This window comes from Rhinatrema bivittatum, chromosome 2, assembly GCF_901001135.1.
Source record: "Rhinatrema bivittatum chromosome 2, aRhiBiv1.1, whole genome shotgun sequence".
Lineage (NCBI taxonomy): Eukaryota > Metazoa > Chordata > Amphibia > Gymnophiona > Rhinatrematidae > Rhinatrema > Rhinatrema bivittatum.
This window is the reverse complement of record NC_042616.1, coordinates 620033709-620057139: the sequence shown is the minus strand read 5'-3', so window position 1 is coordinate 620057139 and position 23431 is coordinate 620033709. Positions and strand designations below refer to the sequence as shown.

General features: G+C 41.3%; 1 protein-coding gene across 3 annotated transcripts in view; it reads left to right on the top strand.

Annotated features, from left to right (window-relative positions):
- Window positions 1-23431, top strand: part of NOL4 (nucleolar protein 4) — an 856374-nt gene that overhangs the window by 445750 nt on the left and 387193 nt on the right. For all 3 annotated transcript variants that reach the window (XM_029591209.1, XM_029591207.1, XM_029591206.1), the window contains exon 5: window positions 117-249. In XM_029591209.1, the coding sequence (XP_029447069.1) occupies window positions 117-249 (133 nt within the window). The remainder of the gene's footprint in view (window positions 1-116; window positions 250-23431) is intronic.

Below are 23431 nucleotides of genomic sequence, written 5' to 3'. Positions count from 1 at the left end.
AGCAGCATTCGCTCCTTTGGACATTTATAGAGATTTTAAATCTATACATGTATTTTCTGCTTCACGTTTGTTTGCATCTATTTCTTCTGCCTGAATTAAATCCTTTACGCCTTTAGGATGAAAGCTCCATAGAAAGCGATGAGTTTGACATGAGCGATTCCACTAGGATGTCAGCCGTGAACTCCGACCTCAGTTCTAACCTTGGAGAAAGAATGCAGAGTCCCCAGAATCTTCATAACCAGCAAGATGGTGAGTTAAAAATAGCACATTAAAGCGAGTTGTGTGTGCACATACATTTCTGGCACAGGATGATTAAAAAAAAAAAATCATATTCCCCACAGTTGCTCCTCTTTTACCTGTGGTCTGTAGTGTATCCCCTGCTTTACTATATTTTGTTTCTTTGTTTCCTTTTTAGATTCCAGCTCTTGCTGTCTGGTTTTCTATTTTCGTTCAGTTCCTTTTGTCACATTTCTTTTGCCCTGGGCTCCTCTTGTTGTATATTTCCTTCCCTTCTTTCAGATTTTTCCACTCCTGTTCAGAGTTGGCGGGATAATAACCAGATAATCCAGTGAAAGTATTTAGCATTGCAGGACAGCACTTTCATCCTGATACATGCACCATCAGTTGCATTCCTGTGCTCAGGTGGTTATCCAAAAAAGAGATGTACAGAAATTTTCATATTGAAAGCCAAGTGCAAAAAATTGAGTTTTCACCTTGCAAAATTGTTTATGAATTGAAAATTTCATTTATTTTTTTGCTCATTTAAAGCAGCAAATTGACATTATTTAAGCAAGATTTTACCACATTTTTTTTTTAAAACATTCAACATTAAATCCTATGGTGAAAGTTTTCATGAAAAGGCAAACAATTGTAAATTCTTGCAAAATATTTTGTACGGTATAACAAAGTAACACAGTGAATGATGGCAGGTAAAGACTGACGGCAGGTAAAGACTAATCCAGTCTGTCCAGTTGAGATTCTCTCTCTCTGGTTTTCTATCCTTTTATAAGCATATGATTTCCCATATACAAACTAGTACCAACTCCACCTTCTGCCCCATACTTTCACTCATCTATTCTCCCTTTCCCAGCCACTGCCCTCCATATCTGTCTCTCAATGCTGACCTCCTCGACCTCCCCAACTAGGCCATTTCAGGCTCTGTCATTTTCCTCTTTGATTCTTACAAGACCCATACGTATAACACCCATACTTTATTCAACAGGACTCTTCCGTGTCTTATTATCAGGTTTTGTATTATCCACACAACCACTAAAATTAACAAAGTTCTTGTCTAAGATATCCAGTCCCCTTGATGTTTGGCTTTAAACCATGGCCACTCCAGGCAAGTTACCCCAGCCATTTTGGAAGTCCATTGCAGCTGAACCACTGATGTTAGTGTTGTAATGTCCACTACATGCAGATTAGTGCTTGGAAGCTTGATGCAATCATACCACTGCTGTCTAAGCTTGTAAGCACCGTTCCATTTAAGTTACCCCAATGCTTCTTTGTCCTCCTGGATAGAGGATCATACAAGATCCCATAATTAATCTGACACATCGACTCTCCATGTACTACCATCAAGCTTTGTATTCAAACTTGTTTATTAATGTCAAAAATACAAACAGCAAATAAGAGTAACACCAACAACAGAAAGATACCTCCCACTACAAGGACAAGACAAGTAAAATAATTCGGCAAGACAGTCAAGATGTTGAGAAATGTAGCACAGGATTTTACATCTATTCACAGCTCAAAACATTACTATTCTTAATTTGCTAAGGCTTTTTATATTTAGAAAATTTACACACCATGTGCCGGATTTTCAAAACTTTATGCGAGCCGGGCCTATTTTATAAAGGTCCGGCGACGCGCGTAAAGCCCTGGGACACGTCTAAGTCCCAGGGCTTGGTCAGAGGCTCCTGGCACAGCGGTTGTTTTTTCGCAGTGCCAGGGGATCACATGCCGGCAGGCGCAGAGGTAAAATAAAAGTCGGGGAGGATTTAGGATAGGACTAGGGGGGATAGGTTAGGGAAAGGGGTGGGAAGGTTATATTAGGGGAAGGGAACGGGTTAAGGCCGTGGGCGTTGATGCGCACAGGGGGCACAATTTTGCACCCCCTTGCGCACGCCGAGCCCCGATTTGATAACATGCATGCACATGTTATAAAATCGGGCGTCCCTGTGCGCGTGCCGGGTAGTGTGTGCACATGTACGCCCGCGTGCACCTTTGAAAATCTATCCCCATATGTTGCCATCTAAGACACTGGTATCTTTTGAATGAGTGAGAACCAACTTTGGATCAATGGACAACAGAAAATCCAAAAGCCTTTTCTCACTACCTACCAATAGAGACTGTGTAGCCAAGGATTTAAAAATAACAATGCAGAACGATAATGCTTCTTGAAAATGAAGAAAATTACAGATACTCTGCCATATCCTTTGCCAAAACATAGATAAGTAGGGGCAAAAGAAAAGCATATGAGACAGATCCCACATCCAGATTATAAGATTAACAGGTAAAATACCCATTATGTACCAATTTAGCAACTTTAACAGGAGTCCAAATTGTCTTATGAGTAATGAAAAACATGGATTGAGTAATAGAAGCTGAGGAGGACACACAAATAGCTTTACCCCATTATTTACACCACAAACTTGGGTCCAGCTCCATATCAAGATCTACCACTAAGCTTTGTAATAACTTAAACAAATGCCAAAACTATTGATGCCATTGCACAAACACCTGGTCTCCATGATCCCTTTAACTTAGCAGACAGTACCTGGCCGCCTGATAGCACTCAACTCAGCTACCCCATGGTCTGCAGTATAACTAAGTTTTACTTCCATTCTCTGTCCTTTTGCTTAGTCCTTATCAACTCTTCCCTTGTCTCTGCTCATGTTGGAGTGGAGCTTGAGTTGTTTGCAACACTGCCACCTGCTAACCCTGTTCCTACCACTGTCATGGAGTATAACAGCAGATAAGGATAATAGCCACTGCTATTACTGGCATTAGTAGCATGGGATCTATTTAATGTTTGGTTACTGGCCAGGCACTTGTATCCTGGATTGGCCACTGTTGGAAACAGGATGCTGGGCTTGATGGACCCTCGGTCTGAACCAGTATGGCATGTTCTTGTTCTTAAGAACCTTTGAAGCCCAATTTCACTCTCAGTGCATCATCATAGAATCCAGCTTTCTCTAGCTCTCTTCTCACGTCCTTGCCACTTTTTATTTATTTTTAGAGCATTTATGAATCACTTACAGATTCTGATAAATCTCACAAAGTGATGTACATTTTAACAAGAATTAGATTACAGGAATATGATAGGACAATACATATTGAATACATAGGAACATAAGAACATTGCAAATAAAACACAAACTACAGCCGTAGTGGTGATCTAGATGATTATAGTACTATTGCAATATAGTGGTCATCTGAATTCTGAGTCTTTCAATATATTATAACAATGGAATTTAAAATTTAAGCCGCTAACCAGGTTAAAAAAAATGGATGAAAGATTACTGAAGGTCAAGCCAGTGCACAACAACCACCAAATATGAGTGGCTATATTCTCTTTCTAGGAAATGTTCTAGGTGGTCAATAAGTTATTTTTTATTTTGCTGCAACTGCTAGAAGGTCTAGCTAAACAGCAAAGCTTTAGTTTTCTTAAAGAAAGTGGAATAGCATGCTGCAAGGCGAATGTGCTGAGGAACCTCATTCCATAGTTTAGGAGCATAGCAACTAAATGCTCTCTGCCTTGTGCTGGACAGTTTAGCAGCAGACAGTTGGTGGTGGGGGGATGGAGTTCTCTAGAAGGGATATAGGGTGTTAGGAGCTGTGAGAGGTATGCCAAGGCCAGTTTGTTCACACAATTGTATGTGAAACAGAGGATATTGAATTTAATCCTGGCTTCCATTGGGAGCCTGTGTAATTTGTATAGAAAAGGTCTTATATGCTCAGCTGTTCTGATGCCCATCAAAAGTCTGGCTGTGGTGTTTTGCACAAGCTGCAACCATTTCATGCTCGTTTTGTAGATGCCATTTAGGAGGGAGTTGCAGTAGTCTAATTGACTGATTAGGGCATGAATGACTGATGCCAAGTTTTGGTGATTGAAGTAGCTGCATAGTTGTCTGATCTGGCGGAGGTGCATGAAGGAGGTTCTCACTCTTATTTGTGCTTTTCTATACCGGCATTCACGGTTGGTCGTATCATGTTGGTTTACATAGAACAAGGGGTGAGCAATAATAGTATAACGTACAGAACTATAACATGAGTATATACAGTACAAACTATAACAAGTGCAAAGAAAAAAGTAGTTACAATAAAACTGGGATGATTCGAACTAGGAGTAGAAGAAGAAGAAGAAGATGATAGCCGTTTAACATAAGTGGTAGAACGTTGCAGTAACTAGTGATGTCTGGATCAGTTTGATGGAGGATAATCAGTAAGGATCAGTTTGATGGATCCTTACTGATTATCAATGTCATGTCACATCATCCTCTTGATGATGTGACATGACATTGACAGACAGAGGTCAAGTTGGACCCCCAGGCTTCGGACTGTTTCACTTGTTTGGAAGGGAGTATTATCTAGAGACGGTAAGGAGGGTAGTGGGTGACACCATCAGCTCAGCCAGAGGAATTCTGATTTAGGAGGGCTGAGTTTGTTTATGCATATTGAGCCAATGGGCTATTGCTGAGAGGCAATTGTTGAGATTAGTGATGTGAGAATTTTGGTTGGCACTGATGTTGACACCAAGCTGGATATCATTGGTGAACAGATGACACTTGATGTTGAAAGCCTGGATAAGACTGCAAATTGGACGAAGATATATGTTAAAGAGAATTGGGGATAGGACAGATTCCTGAGGGACTCCACAGGTTAGGGTGCTGGGGGTGGATGATTTGCTGGCCCACAGAACCAATTGAGTTCTGTTGGATAAGAATGATTCAAATCATCTGAGGGCAGTACCTCCAATGCCTATATTTCCCAGGCGCTGTATCAAAAGATTGTCGTAAACCATATTGAATGCTGCAGTAAGACCGAGTAAGATAAGGATACTATCACCTTCTTGGTCGGCATTCAGGTAAATACCATTTGTGATGCCCAGAAGGATGGATTTGGTTCTGTGTCCTTTCCTGAAGCCAGATTGTTGGGGGTGTAAGATGGTATTCTCTTCTAGGAAGTCCAGAAGTTGGTGGTGGATTACTTTTTGTACTAACTTAGATAAGAATTGGAGGCTGGAGACTGGACAGTAGTGGTCAAATATATTAGGGTCGGATCATGTTTTATTTAGGATAGGACTGATTACTGCCTCTTTAAGCATTTTTGGAGGGGAACTGTGCGATAGGATGCCATTTATTATATTGGATAGCCAAGGGGCCAGAATATGTTTTAGGCAGCAAATGAACCTAGGTGGGATTGGATCAAGTGGGCTTGGGGACTGACTGACTTGCTGTAGGATATCTTCAACTTTAGGAGTAATAGTTCTGAATATGCTTATCCCATGCTTTTTTGAATTCTGTTACTGTTTTTATCTCCACCTCATTTTCTGGGTGTTTATTCCATGCAACTAATATCCTTTCCATAAAGCAATATTTTCTGATGTTGCTCTTGAATCTATCTCCCTGAAGCCTCATGCCCTGAGCACATTTCCTCTGAAAAATATTTAATTTGCGTGCATGATTTATACCCTTGATACATTTGAATGTCTGTATTATTTCTCCCATTTCCTCTAAGGCATACATTTATAGGTCCTTAAGTGTCATGTCATATGGTTTTTGGTGTATGATTTTGGTTATTTTCCTCTGGACTGCCTCCAGCCTGTCTACATCCTTTCAAAAGAACAACCTCCAGAATTAGATACAATGTTCTGATTGAAACCTCATCATCAGCTGTACAGATGCATGCAATTTACTTTTTGTGCATCTTTACATCTCAACAGACAAATATAATAGAAATATATGCAGCAGGCCATTCCTATTGCAGGAATCCTGTATAAAGAGAGCCTCATTGTCTGGGAATGGGAAGGTCATAAGAACATAAGACATGCCATACTGATTCAGACCAAGGGTCCATCAAGCCCAGCATCCTGTTTCCAACAGTGGCCAATCCACAGCAAAAATATCTGGCAAGTACACAAACACAAAATAGATCCCAAGCCACTATTCTTTATTGATTAATAATATTTTATAGACTTCTCCTCTAGGAACTTATCCAAACCTTTCTGGAACACAGTTACACTAACTGCTGTAACCATATCTTCTAGAAATGAATTCCAGAGCGAAATTATGCATTGAGTAAAAAATAATTTTCTCCGATTTGTTTTAAATGAGCTATTCCCAACTTCATGGAGTGCCCCCTAGTCCTTGTATTATCCGAAAAAGAAAACAGATTTAAATTTACCTGTTCAAGTCCTGTCATGATTTTGTAGAATTCTATCATATCCCCCTTTAGCCATCTCTTCTTAGGGGAGCCGTTCCTTGCCCTTTATCATTTTGGTCACCTTTCACTGTACTTTTTTCAGTGCAACTATATTATTTTAGGTGCGACGTCCAGAATTGCACACAGTATTCAAGGTGCAGTCTCACCATGGAGCGATACAGAGGCATTATGACATCCACTGTTTTAATCTCCATCCCCTTTCTAATAATTCCTAACATTCTGTTTGCTTTTTTGACCGCCGCAGCACACTGAGCCGATGATTTCAATGTATTATCCAATATGATGCCTAGATCTCTTTCCTCAGTGGTAACTCCTAATAAGGAACCTAAGATCTTGTAACTATAGCAAGGGTTATTTTTCCCTATATGAATCACCTTGCACTTATCCACATTAAATTTCATCTGCCATTTGGACGTCCAATCTTCCAGCCTCACAAGGTCCTCCTGTAGTTTATCACAATTTGCTTGAAATTTAACCACTCTGCATAATTTTTTGTTATCCACAAATTTGATTACCTCACTTGTTGTACCCCTTTCCAGATCATTTATAAATATATTAAAAAATACTGTCCAAGTACAGATCCCTGAGGCACTCTACTGTTTACCTTTTTCCACTGTGAAAACAGACCATTTATTCCTGCTGTTTCCTGTCTTTAAGAGGATTCCTTTAATTTGAGCTGTGGCTATGCAATTATATTAACTAACCTATCAGAATGCACTGCATAAGTGACAGAAATTACACCTGTGCTCTATTGTAATTGAAAACTTATAGATAAAGACACATTTCCAAACAGAAAATAGAAACTTATTTTCCATGAGAAAAAGGCTGATTTGCTGAATATGATGAATGCCGTATTTGCAGCATTGCCTTGATAGTAACAAGTTTGCATGGAAATAATTTTCTTGGCCTTTGGCCTTTGTGTCTGTGTGCTGCATGATGTTAATATTACAGCATTATTCCTGCATTTACATGCAAATGATATTTTATATTTTAGGTTACGTTAACAAAAAAAAAAAAGTGCATTTTTTTCTGCAAGAAACATTGCATTAGTGTTCTTAAGCATAAGGCCATTATTTACCCCTTAACTCTGTTACACTTTTCTGCAGCTAATATAATTCGTCTTGTTGAGAACCAAGATTTCCTTCTGCCTGGAATGTGTTTGATAGACTCGTTTTAGCCAGGTTAATTGTTGTGTACATTCCGGGAATGACCCTACAAGTTTTCACGCTGTTTCTGCCTCCCCTGAGGTTGATCACTCTCTTGTTTTCTGATCTTATGATGCATTATGTCTGTCTGGTTCATTGCACGGGGATGCATGCCCTTTCACTGGAGTTTAGCACTTAACCATTTGAAAACTAGTATATAGCAGCTTACATTTACCGTGCGCTGCATACATGGCATTCCTTCTTATCCAGGAGAATCGACTTCTCAGCTGTGCCAAAAGAGGATGTTTCACAAAAATGTATTTTTCCCCTTGTTTATGTATCTTTCTTAGAATATAAAATGGATCTTTCTTTTCAATGACCTTTCTTTATGTTTGCTGCTCTTTTTTGATCTCCTCCTAAGGTATACCTGGCTCCATTTTCGGTAGAGCTCTTTTTGGTTATCTGGGGCACTGACAATAATTTGCTCAAATTGCTGATCTTCCTGTGCACGGGGTGCTTGGATTGTCAGTTCAGACAGAATAATTTTATTGCTTCTATGCAGAGGGAAGCAGTTATTCCTATTACCAGCAGTGGTATATGAAAATATTTTACAGTATTACAATATTTCTTTCTCTTTGTAAACTATTGCCTTTCTTAGCAGGTACCTTCAGTCATATATTTATTTTTTTTCTCTGAAACAGTATCTGCAATGGTCTTTCTCCCTGTGTTTGACACTGGCACATGCCTCCTCCAACTCCCTGAAATGGTTACCCTCCAGTCCCAGTTTAAGTGCTTTTTAAATTTTGGCAAACAAGTAACATTATAAAAATACCTGAGACATTTTAAGACCATGCTGATCTGGATAAAGGTGAACCGGTACATGTAGTGTATTTGGATTTTCAGAAGGCATTTGACAAAGTCCCTCATGAGAGGCTTCTACGAAAACTAAAATGTCATGGGATAGGAGGTGATGTCCTTTCGTGGATTACAAACTGGTTAAAAGACAGGAAACAGAGAGTAGGATTAAATAGTCAATTTTCTCAGTGGAAAAGGGTAAACAGTGGAGTGCCTCAGGGATCTGTACTTGGACTGGTGCTGTTCAATATATATATAAATGATCTGGAAAGGAATATGACGAGTGAGGTTATCAAATTTGCGGATGATACAAAATTTTCAGAGTAGTTAAATCACAAGCGGACTGTGATACATTACAGGAGGACCTTGCAAGACTGGAAGATTGGGCATCCAAATGGCAGATGAAATTTAATGTGGACAAGTATCCACCCTTGCTGTAGTTACAAGATGTTAGGTTCCATATTAGGAGCCACCACCCAGGAAAATGATCTAGGCATCATAGTGGATAATACTTTAAAATAGTCGGCTCAGTGTGCTGCAGCAGTCAAAAAAGCAAACAATCAGGTCGATACAGTAAAGTGTGCTCCGTCGGAGCGCACTGTCAGCCTGCTCTGGACGCGTGTTTTCCCTTACCCCTTATTCAGTAAGGGGAGGAAAACACGCGGCCCACCCGCGGCACCTAATAGCGCCCTCAACATGCAAATGCATGTTGATGGCCCTATTAGGTATGCGCGCGGGATCCAGTAAGTAAAATGTGCAGCCAAGCTGCACATTTTACTCTAAGAAATTAGCGCCGACCCAAAGGTCGGCGCTAATTTCTTCCGGCGCCAGGAAAGTGCACAGAAAAGCAGTAAAAACTGCTTTTCTGTGCACCCTCTGACTTAATATCATAGCGATATTAAGTCGGAGGTCCCCAAAAGTAAAAAAAAGTAAAAAAAAAAAAAAAAAAATTTGAATTTGGCCCGCGGCTGTCGGGCCGAAAACCGGACGCTCAATTTTGCCGGCGTCCGGTTTCCGAGCCCGTGGCTGTCAGCGGGCTCGAGAACCGACGCCGGCAAAATTGAGCGTCGGCTGTCAAACCCGCTGACAGCCGCCGCTCCAGGCCAAAAGGAGGCGCTAGGGATGCGCTAGTGTCCCTAGCGCCTCCTTTCCCTCGTTTGCACCGCGTCGCCTAATTTGCATGCTGGAGCATACTGGATAGCTCGCACCGGCGAAGGGCCGGTGCGTGCGCCGGGAGAGCGAGCGTTCGTCCGCTCTCCCGCGGTTTTACAGTATCGGGCTGTATGTTAGGAATTATTAGGAAGGGAATGGTTAATAAAATGGAAAATATCATAATGCCTCTATATCGCTTCATGGTGAGACCGCACCTTGAATACTGTGTACAATTCTGGTTGCCACATCTCAAAAAAGATATAGTTACGATGGAGAAGGTACAGAGAAGGGTACCCAAAATGATAAAGGGGATGGAACAGCTCCCCTATGAGGAAAGGCTGAAGAGGTTAGGACTGTTCATCTTGGTGAAGAGACAGCTGAGGGGGGATATGATAGAGGTCTTTAAGATCATGAGAGGTCTTGAATGAGTAGATGTGACTCGGTTATTTACACTTTCAAATAATAGAAGGACTAGGGGGCATTCCATGAAGTTAGCAAGTAGCACATTTAAGACTAATCGGAGAAAATTATTTTTCACTCAATGCACAATAAAGCTCTGGAATTTGTTGCAAGAGGATGTGATTAGTGCAGTTAGTGTAGCTGGGTTCAAAAAAGGTTTGGATAAGTTCTTGGAGAAGTCCATTAACAGCTATTAATCAAGTTTACTTAGGGAATAGCCACTGCTATTAATTGCATCAGTAGCATGGGATCTTCTTAGTGTTTGGGTAATTGCCAGGTTCTTGTGGCCTGGTTTGGCCTCTGTTGGAAACAGGATGCTGGGCTTGATGGACCCTTGGTCTGACCCATCATGGCAATTTCTTATGTTCAAGCATAAGGATTTTGCAATTTCCCTTTTAAGAGGTCATATATGAAAGAATCAAACAGCTGTATTATGTTAAACGAAACAGGGTGTAGATGTTCTAGCATCATATGTTTACTAGCATATATAACTAGCTCTGTTACAACAGCTATGCCCTCCTGACGAAACGTATCTTCATAGACCCAGAGAGATAAAAAAAAGAAAGACTGGGGTGTCATCTTGAACTGGACTGGCTCAAAGTAGCCTTGCTCCCCAAGGCCATTACCAGTAACTGTGAATGCCTGGTTGTTAGAGCTGATTCCTGGGTCTTGTGCTTACTCTATCTCCCTCTAGGCCCTCATAGCACTAGTCCCATCATGGTTGCTGAGTTTCTCTCTCTCCACTCTGTCTGAAATATGCTGATGTGGTCTTAGTTGGTGACTTTAACATTTATGAGGGGTATACTACTAAATTTTGCGTGGTTGAGTTCTTTTCACGTCTCACCTCAATAGATCTGTGCCAGCTAATGAATTCTCCCTACTCACTGGGCTGGCCAATGAGTAGGGGGACTTACTATGGGTTGAAGAGTCTTGGCCTCTGGTGGAAAGATTGAAGATCCTTCCCTTGCCCTGTATTGTGGCCTGACCACTTCTTGCTATCTATTTCCTTGGTTGATGACCACAAAGTCTAGTCACCACCTGAAGTGGCGACTGTGAGAAAGTTCTGTGGGCCTATTGACATGGATAAATTCATCTTAGAATGGGCCTCAGTCCTATCCCACCTAGCAAAAGATGTTAATCTATCTGTGAATTCACTTAATAGTACCTTGTCAACTGTACTGGATTGAGCAGCCCCTATTAAGGAGACCAAATCGGTTCGTATCAGACATTGTGTTCCCTGGTTTACACTTGAGATAACTCAGCTCAAAAGATGTCTGAGATGAGCTGAACAACTCTGGCATACCCATAAGTTGGCATCTTCTGAAGCAGATGAGGGATTTTGCTCTGTGCTTCAGCCACTCATTTTGACAGGCATTGACTTATTGCAGTATTTTACTGCTGGGTCTCCCTATAACAACAATTAAAGCCCCTACAAAAATGCAGCGGCAAGGATTAAGACAGGCACAAGAAAGTATGACCACATAATACCAGTGCTTAAAAATCTTCACTGGCTGCCAGTAGCGCGGAAAATCAAATTAAAAGTGGTGATGATAATTCAGAAGTTACTAAACATTGCTCCTCAAGCCCCATGGATAAATGCCCTAGTGAAAATCTATGTCCAACACAGACTTTACAATCAGGAGGGAAATCGATCCTAGAAGTTCCATCTTACAAGGTTGTACACTTTGACGATGCGCAGAAACTTGCTTTTTCCATGACAGACCCTTTGCTTTGGAATTCTTCACCAGAGCATATACAATCACTGGCGGACCTTAAGCAATTTAGGAAAACTTTAAAAACATACCTTTTTCAAGAAGCTTTCAGAGAAGGTTATGAAGAGAGATCTTGAGAGATATAAGGACAGGTATTTTCAGTCCCTAGTCTAATGAGAAATATAATATTTTATAAATTTTAAAGTACTTTAACATCTTTTGAGGCAGGGTTAAAGAGAACTGTTTTTGTTTTATTGGGTTTTAGGTTTTTAACTGTTTTTGCTTTTTTGGTATTAACTGCTGATATTGTTTTATTATCTTTGTGTTCTTATTATGAATGTGCTTGTTGAATCCACTTTGAACTGAGGAATGAGTAGCATATAAATTAAATAAATAAATATTCACATCTTCACTCTTTTAAATTCTTTTAGTCACATCTCTTACATGAAAACATATTGGACCTGATTTTCAAAAACATTAAAAATGGGTTTTACATGTGTAAATGCACTTTATCCATGTAAGTGGGCTTTTGAAAATTGCAACAATATATGCCATTGAATTGTCCATAGGATTTAACTATGTAAGTGCACTTTACACAGAAAAATGGAGTTTGAAAATGTATACAATAGTAGTTACAGTTACACATGTAAATCCTTTTGAAAATTACCCACTATATATTTATATGTGTATGTAAACTCAAACATCCACATTGCATCTTCTCTTGTACATAGCAAATATCCACTGCACTGTTTGTTCCCAAGACCGTAGGGCATTTTACAGATACCTAGGGTCCGTTATTCAGTGCCACTTCAACGATTAAGGCCTAGATTCATCATTTTGCTATAAATTTTACAAGAATAATGCCCATGATAAAAAAGGGGTGTGGTTAGGGCAATTTTTCTGATACTGTATAGTTATTTTACTACAACATGCATTATATTTATCACATGCTGAGAGAGAGAGAGAGTGAGAGACTCACTGTTCATAAGGCTCTCATATAAGTAAACTTTTATACCACTGTAAGAGGGGCAAGTAGTAACTCGGGGTGAGGTTTTGGTGGTGGCCTTTGTTTTAGGGGGCAGTTTTACATGCACAGGCAGAGGTACAAACAGCACAGTAGACATCAGTGAAGATTTTATGTGATTTGGAATGATGACAGATACAGAAAGATGAGATTTTTCAATGTACTCTTGACCTAACTTGATGCACTCTCTACCTAGCTGTTATAAGTACAGTACAACTGTTTGTTTTACTTACCTGAGGGCTTATACTTACCGAAAAACTTTCATCACTCATCCCTGATGATCCTAGTTTAAAGTCTTCCTCAACAGATTTTTCCAGACTGTTCTGGAAAACATTTCACCTTTTCTTCAATAGGTGGACACCATCTTTCCTCAGCAGTCCTTGGAACATCATCACATAGTCCAGGAAGCCAAAACATTGTGCAGTAAAGTTTAACATTCTCCTGGAAGCTGTTTCGCATGTACTAACAGCTTAGCTTGCATGCTATAATGGGGTCAGGAGATATTTATGTATATGCATGTAAATGAAGGGACATTCCCATGCAAATGAGGCTTTAGCACGTGCATAAGAAATAGCATGGTATGTTCTCTTCCACCTCTTATTTACTGTGTGCCCATTAAAGCCTAATATGTAACACCTGCCTCAGACCAGGTATTAATTTTTTAGTGTACATACCATTGAAAGGGCTCAGATACCAGCATGCAGTGTTGTGGCTGACAGGCGAAGGTGATGCAGCACTCCACAGTGTAGAAGATACAAGGCTTTTTACTGTGTCTAATATTTTCCCAAAGTCATACTGAATGGCAAGATTACTGTTATGGATGCAGTTAGTCGGGTCAAAGACCATTGCAGTCATTCCACATCATGACTTAGAACTGCAGTCTAGGCCTTGAGGGATTCTTTGAGGTCCTCAGTTCTTTTTGATGTAAAACTCTTTTTGGTTTGAAGTGGGATTTTTATTTTGCCTTTCATGACTAACTTATCGACATAGTAAATGAAGGTAGAAAAAGACTCAACTGGTCCATCCAGTCTGCCCTTTTCATCATTTCCATCCTTTTGCCACTAGGGATCCTCTGTATGTACCCTACATCTTTTTAAATGTCAATACTGTTCTTGTCTTCACCATCTCTTCCTAGAAGGCATTCCATGCAACCACCACCCTTTCTCAGCAGAAGTGTTTCCTGATGTTGTTCCTCAGTCTGTCCCCTTGCAATTTCATATCATGACCCCTAGTTTAACAGCTTTCTTCGCATTAGAAAAGGTTTGATTCTTGTGCATCATTAGTACCTTTCAGATATTTAAAAGTCTGTATCGTATCTCCCTTGTACACATATTTAGGTCCCTCAGATTCATGGCATAAGTCTTTCATTTTCACCCCATACCATTTTGCCTTTTTCTGGACTGCTTCCATCCTGTCTCTATCCTTGTTAAGATATGGTCTCTAGAACTGAACACAGTACTCAGGTGAGGTCTCACCAAAGACCTGTACATGAACATTATCACCTCCTTTTTCCTGCTTGTTATGCCTCTCTCTGTGCAGCCCAGAATTCCTCTGGCCTCTGACACTGCATTGTCACATTGCTTCGCTGCCTTCAGATCATCAGACCCTTGTTACCAGTGGCTCTTTCCTGGTCCATGCACATTAATCTTTTTCACTCCCTCCCACACCCATCATGTACAGCTCCTTTGGATTTCTGTACCCCAAATATATGATTCTTCATTTCTTGACATTGAATTCTAGCTGCCAAACTTTGACCACTCCTCAAGTTTTCTTAGATCACTTTTCATTATTTCTACTCCTGCAATATTGCTCGGATATTGAACAGAACTGTCTCCTGAGACATTCCACTTATCACACTTCTCTCCTCAAAAGCTTCAGAGCAGATTACATTCAAGCACTGTAGGTATTTCCTTGCCTCCAGAGGGCTTACAATCTAAGGGGCTCATTCACTAAGCCACATTAGGCTGTTCTTTTTGTGAAAAATATGCTTTTTTTTTCATGTGGTAAATAGCCTGACGCGGGGATAACACAAGATATTTGAAATATCTCAAGTTATTCAAACCCCTGACACCACACGTATTTACATGAGCAAATTACATGCAAAAGCATGTTAATTAGCTCATAATTACCCTAAATTATGCAAATCAAATAATGTGGCTAACTTCTCCCGGGTGCATCAGAATGCTAACGCACATCCTGATGCTCCCAGGGCCTAGCCTTCAAGGGGCCATGTTATGACCTCCCTGCCCGCGGGTTCCCCCGCGAGCAGGCTCACTCACCCCATGCTGTCTTCAGCCAACGCGACAGGACGACGTCGTCTGCCTTCCCACGCGGCCCGGAGGCCGCCCTGGAGTCTCCTCTTCACCGCGGCTGGAGCCGCTGACTTTTCTGCCTTCTTTGGGGCTGGGACCGCCCCCGACGCTGCTTTCCTTCTTCGCGGCGCTAGGCCGCAAGCCCCCTTGCCATCCGGCGGCTGGAGCCGCCCCTGGGGCTACCCGCAGCGGCTGGAGCCGCTGCCGACGTCAGGGCCTGCTCCTCAGGCCCTGCCCTGCTTCTTCAGCATCTGACGTCAGTGCAGGCCGCTGTCCGCGGTCCTGCACAGCTCTCCTGCTGCTTGCTAGGCATGCGGCCGCATCTCCTTGCCACATTTAAAGGGCCAGACACAGGAAGTGTGCTGGCCCCACCTTGGGACTAACTTCCTGCTTCAGCCCTATAAAGGGCTGCTCCGTCAGTCTGTTCTTGGCCTTGCATTGGAGTTACTTCACTCTGGAGGCTCCTGCCTGCCAGAGCTCCGTCAGGTCTTCTGTTGTCTTTGTGGAGCTCCTCATCTCGTCTTCTCGTCATGTCTCCATAGCCTGAGGTCCTCGTCCAGGTGTGCTGGTGTCTTGATGATCTTCTACGTCCTGGTGTTCTTGCCTTCCTGGATGTTCATTCCTGCGTCTCGTCTTCTAGCTCCTGAGCCTTCTAGTCCTGTGGGCCGGACTCCCTCGGACAACGTCTTTCCTGGGTTGGAGTGGCCTGTAGGTGGACTGGTGTCCTGCGCTCTCGAGCTGTCATGTCCTGGATCTTTCTTGCGCTGTCCCGTTCTCCTCGTGGTCCGTGACCAGCCTGCAAGGGCTGTGTAGGGCGCGCAGTGGGACAGGGTGGTCCGTGACTCAGTCCCGCGGGTGGCCTGAGTAGGGCGCCCTGAGAGACAGTGCCAATGTCCGCCTTCCCTACTTCTAGTCTCGTCTGGATTCCAAGTTCCTAGTTATGTCTGCACTTCAGCGTCATATCTCTGATGTCGTTGCATCGACCCTGGTCCGGGATGCCGTCGCATCGACCACTGGTCCGTGATGTCTTCGCATCAGCCTTGGTGTCACGTCTTCAATAGTCCTGGTGTCATGTCTTCAACCCAAGTCTTCGTGTCATGTGATGCAGTTGCATCAATCTTCATAGTCCTGTCTTCGTGTCAAGGTCTCCGTCTGCCCTCAACCTCAGGCCAGGCCTGCTGCTCCATGCTGCTCGCAGCAGGTCCGAAAGGGCTCAGAATGGTCGGAGGACCATTCACCTTCCAACATCCTCAGATGTTGGCCTTGGGAGCTTGCCGGCTTGGCAGAGGGTAAGACCATCAGCCATGTGGAGCGACCGCCAACCCTTGGCTCGGCCCGGAAGGTCTGGGTCCGGGCCGAGGCCCATGGGCACACTAAAAACCGCCCGTCACGTAACAGGCCAATGGCCCTGAGTATGTCCCTCTTCCCCCAGGAGTAGAGCAAGACCCTGGAGGTCAGCAGCACATAAAAGCTTCTTGGATTTTGGATTTATACTTGTGATATTTGTGTGTGATGGTTTTGAACAGTAGAGTTTCTGGGAGGAATTTAGCTACAATTGATTCAACAAATAAGTGTTTTTTCGGCAGACCTTTTTAATTGATCCCACTGAGGATTTTTTTAAGCCAGCGGTAAATCTTTTTTAGTGACTCTTTTGGATTTTGAGTAATTTTTAACCAGTTTTTAATGATTTTAGTGGTTATATGCTTGTATATTAATGTGTATTTTGTTATGTTTATTTATTTTGCCATGTTTATTTTTGTGGGAAGGTTTGCTTTAAATAAATCTGTGAAGGGAGATCACAATTTATAAATAAATAATAAATAAAATGATGCGGTGGGTTTAGTGAGTCGCACTTCACCAGAGCTCCGGGTGCCACCCCTCCAACTTCAAGATTTTTTCACCTTTAAAAGTAGCTTTTTTGCTGGTTCTACAGTAATATTGCTGCGTTAAGGTTGTATGGACAAATTTGTTATAAAAGGAGATCAAGAAATGGCTTCTAAGCCAGCTGGAAAAGAAAAAGAAAGATAAAGGGGCTGATCCTAAAACAGCTGACAAGCGCAAATCACTCGGCCTTTTAAACATGGAGGAATGAACAGTATTCAAATTGACGCAGGCTACAGTTGCAGCATTAGAGCATAAATTTGACACTATTAACTCAAATTTTTCAGAATTAAAGGAGTCTATCGCAGATATTGGGAGGCATTTGGAAGTCACAGTCAGTGGTGGAGGACACAGGCACAGTCAGTGGTGGAGGACGATACTACAGCTCTCACAAATAATAAGTGTGTGCTGGAAAAAATGCTGGTGGTGAGCAAGGCTAAGTTGGAAGAAAATAAAAAATCGTTCACGCCGCAAAAATGTAAGAATTCTGGGGCTACAGGAGAGTATACCAGAAGATGAGCTGATACAATTAATGGAAACATGGCTCTCATGAGAACTGAAACTGGAGTTGGAAAGCAAACTTATAATTGAATGGACACATAGAATCGGGTCAAGACCTGATACGGGTGCTCGGCCTAGAATAGTTATTGCCTGATTTCTCAATTTGTCACAAAAATGGTGATATTTATTGCGTACAAGAAATATAAAGATCTCAAGTATAAAGACCAAAAAATAATGGTGTTTCAGGACTTCTCGGCTGCTAATGTCAGCACAGCATCGTGCGTATTTTGCGGTATGCAGTGACTTAAGAACATAAGAAATTGCCATGCTGGGTCAGACCAAGGGTCCATCAAGCCCAGCATCCTGTTTCCAACAGAGGCCAAACCAGGCCACAAGAACCTGGCAAGTAAATGGAACCTACTCTGAAGAGAAAACCATGTTAAGAGGAGTGCCACAGGGTTTTGGGATCGGTTCTGTTCAATATCTTTCTGAGAGACATTGCAGAAGGGATTAGAAGGTAAAATTTGTCTATCTGTGGATGATACTAAGATCTGCAATAGAGTGGACATGCCTGAAGGAGTAGAGAGAATGAAAAGGGATTTAAGAAAACTGGAAGAGTGGTCGAAGATTTGGCACCTGGGATTCAGAAGTTGTGCAGAGTCATGCATTTGGGGTACAGTAATGCAAATAGCTGTATGTGATGGGTAATTTGGGTAATAGGGTAATTGCCAGGTTCTTGTGGCCTGGTTTGGCCTCTGTTGGAAACAGGATGCTGGTCTTGATGGACCCTTGGTCTGACCCAGCATGGCAATTTCTTATATTCTTATGGGGGGGGGGGGAATTGATGTGCAAGGGCCAAGAGAGGGATCTTGAGGGTTCCTGTGTCTGGTGAAAAATTGATGTGCAAGGACCAATTGAGGGATCTTGAGGTAATAGTGTCTGAAGATCTGAAGATGGGAAAGCAGTATGACAAGGCAATAGCTAAAGCCAGAAGAATGCTGGGCTGCATAGAAATGCCTTTGTCCTTGGTGAGGCCTCACTTGGAGTACTGTGTTCAATTCTGGAGTCCATATATTAAGAGGGACAAAGTAAGGATGGAGGCGGTCCAGAGAAATGCAACCAAAATGGTGTGGTTTCTGCATGAGAAGACCTATGAGAAGAGGCTGAAGTATCTGAATATGTATACCCTGGAAGAGAGAAGATGCAGGGGAGATATGATACAGAACCTCAGATAATTGAATGGTTTTAGTGATGCACATTCGACAAACCATTTCCATTGGAAAGAAATCAGTAGAACCAGGGGTCACAAAATGAAACTCCAGGGAGGACGACTCAAAACCAACTTCAGGAAATATTTCTTCACAGAGAGGGTGGTGGATGCCTAGAATGCCCTTCTAGAGGAGGTAGTAAAGATGAAAACTGTGAAAGAATTCAAAGGGGCATGGGATAAACACTGTAGAATCCTAAAGGCTAGAGGATGGGAATGAAGAAAAGAATGCATGGGAGTAACTTGCTGGTGTGACAGTTACTATCCTTAACCAATAAGCCTTCGTACACTTAATGCAACTCCATCATGGATCTCTTCTTCAATAGTAGGGGGGAAAGGGGAATTCGATTTGAACAGCAACCAACGAGGACCTCGACTTTTACGGTCTGGAGAAACAAATAAGTATGGGGGTAAGTTGCTGATGTGGCAGTTACTACCTTTAACCAATAAGCCTGATACTTTGATGCAACTGCAAGATTGCTCTCTGCTTCTATGAAAAGACATAATTGGGAATTTGATTCAAACAGCAATCAATGAGGACCCTGACTTTTACGATCTGGGAAATTGATAAGCATGGGGTTATCTTACACTGCGCAGCAGATACTGCCATAAACTTGCTGGGCAGACTGGATGGACAATTTCGTCCTTTTGTGCCGTCATTTCTATGTTTACACTTGTACTAGTTAAAATGAGATGCATAATGTACTTATCTTTTAGGGAAAAGTGTATTGGGTAATAGGTAGTTTACCTTCAGGAACTGCAATGCCAAGGTAGCTAATGCTAATTTCTAGCTAATGCCAATTTCTAGCTAAAATTTCTGTATGGGTTTATAGTAATCAAACATTAGATAACCAGTGCATTTATATATTCCAGAAAGCTGCTTTGTTAGAGTTCATCATAAAGAAAGCCACATTTGCTGCTCTGTTCTTTTAACACCTGTGCATGAGCTTCTTCAGCGGGCAATTTCTCAGAGTTAATGAAGAAAACTCTGATCTTTCAAAAATAAATGTTAATTATGCACTTTAGCTCAGTAATACTTCATGTATATACTGGGTTTTTTTTTTCTAAATATTGTATTCATCTATTACAAAAAGCAATATAGTAAGTAATGTAAGGTAATCACCCATTAATATAATAGCCACAAGAGGTCCATTGATATAAAAAAAAATCTGCCAACACAATTATTTCTTCAAGTATTAATACTGTGCTGTTAATAGAAGAATAAAGTGATTGTAGTATAGCAGGATTTTCTTGATTCATGATACCTTGTGTTAAAATTTGCAAATTGTTCATGTTACCATTATAAAAGCTTAATATATATTCCTTTTAGCCTGCAAAATGAGTGATATTGGATCCTTTCAAAGTATTGATATTTTGTAAGAACACTACTTGAGCAGATGAAGAGATTAGTATATGTGATTTAAAGTATCATTTCAACCTAATCTCCCTGAAAGTTATCTGGAAATATAGAAATTGTTTGCAGAACTTTGGCACACAAGAACCTGGGGAGGAAACAGCAGCATGGCAGAGACTGCAGTGGTCCAGTCCTAGGGAGGAGATATGCAAATGAACTCAGACTGCTTCAGTCCTAAAGCAGAAAGGGTTCTTGGGGCACAGGTTTTGGAAACAGGGAGAGTCAGAACTGTTCAATCTCTCTGCCTGGGCAATGGAAATTTTCAGAAGGGAGAGGGAGACTAAAAGGAATCCTTGTTAGCTGGGTCCAGATGAAACTTTGCAACAAGGGGATTGCTTTGGAAAAGCCCTGCCAGACTTGCCAGATTTCTGAATTGCCGTTTTAGTTTAAGAAGGCAGCATAGGTTGCTTAACAGTCTTAAGAACATAAGAAATACCATGCTGGATCAGTCCAAGGTTCATCAATCCCAGCATCCTGTCAATGAGACTGGCCAGTCCGGGTGACTACAACTCAGCAGATCCCAAAAAGAACATTTATTTCTTGTTATTCAGTCCCAGGGATGGCAATGTCTTTCTCTGGTCTACCTGGTTAATATTTTTTTGATTTTTCCCTCCAGGAATTTATTCAACTCTTTCAAACCCCACTATGCTTGTCACCTTAACCACCTCCTCTGGCAACAGCTTTCACTGCTTGATTGTGTGCTGAGTGAAAAAGTACTGTCCCTTGGATTTACCCAAGGGACACAGCCAGCATGGTTTTACCCAAGGGAAGTCTTCCTCATAAATCTCCTACATTTTTTTAAAGGGGTGAATAAACATGTGGACAAAGGTGAACCAGTAGATGTAGTGTATTTGAATTTTCAGAAGGCGTTCGACAAAGTCCCGCATGAGAGGGTTCTAAGAAAACTAAAAATTCATGGGATAGGAGGTGATGTCCTTTTGTGAATTGCAAACTGGTGAAAAGATAGGAAACAGAGTAGGATTAAATGATCTGTTTTCACAGTGGAAAAAAGTAAACAGTGAAGTGCCTCAGGGATCTGTACTTGGACTGGTGCTTTTTAATATATTTATAAATGATCTGGAAAGGGGTTCGACAAGTGAGGTGATCAAATTTGTGGATGACACAAAATGATGCAGAATAGTTAAATCTCAAGCAGATTGTGATAAATTGCAGGAGGACCATGCGAGACTAGAAGATTGAGCTTCCAAATGGCAGATGCAATTTAATATGGACAAGTGAAAATGATGCATATAGGGAAAAATAACCCTTGCTGTAGTTACACAATGTTAGGTCCTATCATAGTTCTCCCCCAGGATAGAGATCTAGGCATCATAGTGGATAATACATTGAAATTGTTGGCTCAGTGTGCTGTGGCGATCAAAAAAGCAAACAATGTTAGGAATTATTAAAAAGGGAATGGCAAATAAAACAGTGGATGTCATAATGCCTCTGTATTGCTCCATGGTGAGACCACATCTTGAATACTGTTTACAATTCTGGTCGCCGCATCTCAAAAAAGATATAGTTGTACTAGAGAAAGTGCAGAGAAGGGCGACCAAAATGATATGGCATGGAACGGCTGCCCTATGAGGTAAGGCTAAGGAAGTTAGGGCTGTTCAGTTTGCAGACTGAGGAGGGATATGACAGAGGTCTACAAAATCATGAAAGGACTTGAAAAAGTTATCGGTTATTTACTTTCTCAGATAATAGAAGGACTAGGGGGCACTCCATGAAGTTAGCAGTAGCTCATTTAAAACAAGTTGAAGAAAATTATTTTTCACTCAGTGCATAGTTAAACTCTAGAATTCATTGCCAGAGGAAGTGGTTACAGCAGTTAGTGTAACTGGGTTAAAAAAGGTTTGGATAAGTTTCTAGAGGAAAAAATCCACAACTGCTATTAATTATTAAACAATAGTAGCTTGAGATTTATTTAATATTTGGGTACTTGCCTGATACTTGTGACTTGGTTTGGCCACTGTTGGAAACAAGATACTGAGCTTGATGGACTCTTGGTCTGACCTAGTATGGCAATTCTTATGTTCTTATGTACTATTTGTTTTAAATTTGCTGGTTGTTAGTTTCATGAAGTGCCCCCTTATTTTAGCATTATGTAGAAGGATAAATAAATAATCATCCTCTATGTACTTTTCACCCCATCTCAGCCATCTCTTCCAAGCTGAAGAGCCCTAACCTATGTAGCCTATCATCATGGGAAAGCTCTATCATTTCCTTTATTATTTTTGATGCCTTACTTCCCAAGGGGCATGTTTATCCCATGCCCCTTTGAAATCCTTCACAGGATTTCATATTGGGAGACTCAAAGGTGAAGAGGAGGAATTATGTAGAGAGGCTGATGAGGAAAAAGCAAAATTACTTAACAGATATTTCTGTTCGGTGTTCACTATGGAAAAGCCTGGAGCAGGACTACATAATACTAATAAAACCAGCAGCTTATATCACTAATGTGTCTATCAGTAATGGCTCGGGGTCTTCCTCTAAAGACTCTTCCATGGTGCTGGGCTATTCAGCTGGTCTGGCTCCTTCCTTGGCATTTTTCTTCCCTTCTTTCCCTCTGGTCATCTGGTGCCAGCACTGCCTCATTTATTTCACCTGTCAGCCTACTACTATGAGGACTGCTGACTCCACCCTGCATGAATTTGTTTCTTATACAGATTCTTTCAGAAGCTGATTTGTGGGTATCTGGGAAATGTAGTCCTGGGAGGCATCATTTTAGCTTAATCTTACATTTAAAGGATCCCTGTTGAGGGAATTTTAATGCTTTCACTTTTTCTTTTAGTGCAGGGACTAGAGTGGCACCTGGTGATTTAAACAAGGGGCAGAATTAATAAATTTTGAGTTAATTTTCCCTATTTTTTCTTGCAGCTTCTTATTTATTTAAAAATGTTTCTATACTGCCTCCCCATACCAACAACTGGAATGCCCAAAGCAGTGTAGAAAACTTTAATAAATGTAACACATACAACTTAAAATGTCACCTAAAATAAAAACCTTCAGCCAGAACACTATTTTTCCTTTAAGGAATTATTCACTTTCAGGACAGAAACAAAAATGTCTTGATTTTAACTAAACTAAATATCTCTCTCATTTTGCACATAGAGGTGTCTCAGTAAACATGTTCATCAGAAGTGGTTTTCCCATTCTGTCAAAGAATAGCACCCACTAAATAAAAAGCTGCTTCAATCTGAGCTTGTTTTGCTATTTGAGATCTGATAATGATCTAAGAGTTGTGGATAAGTGTGAG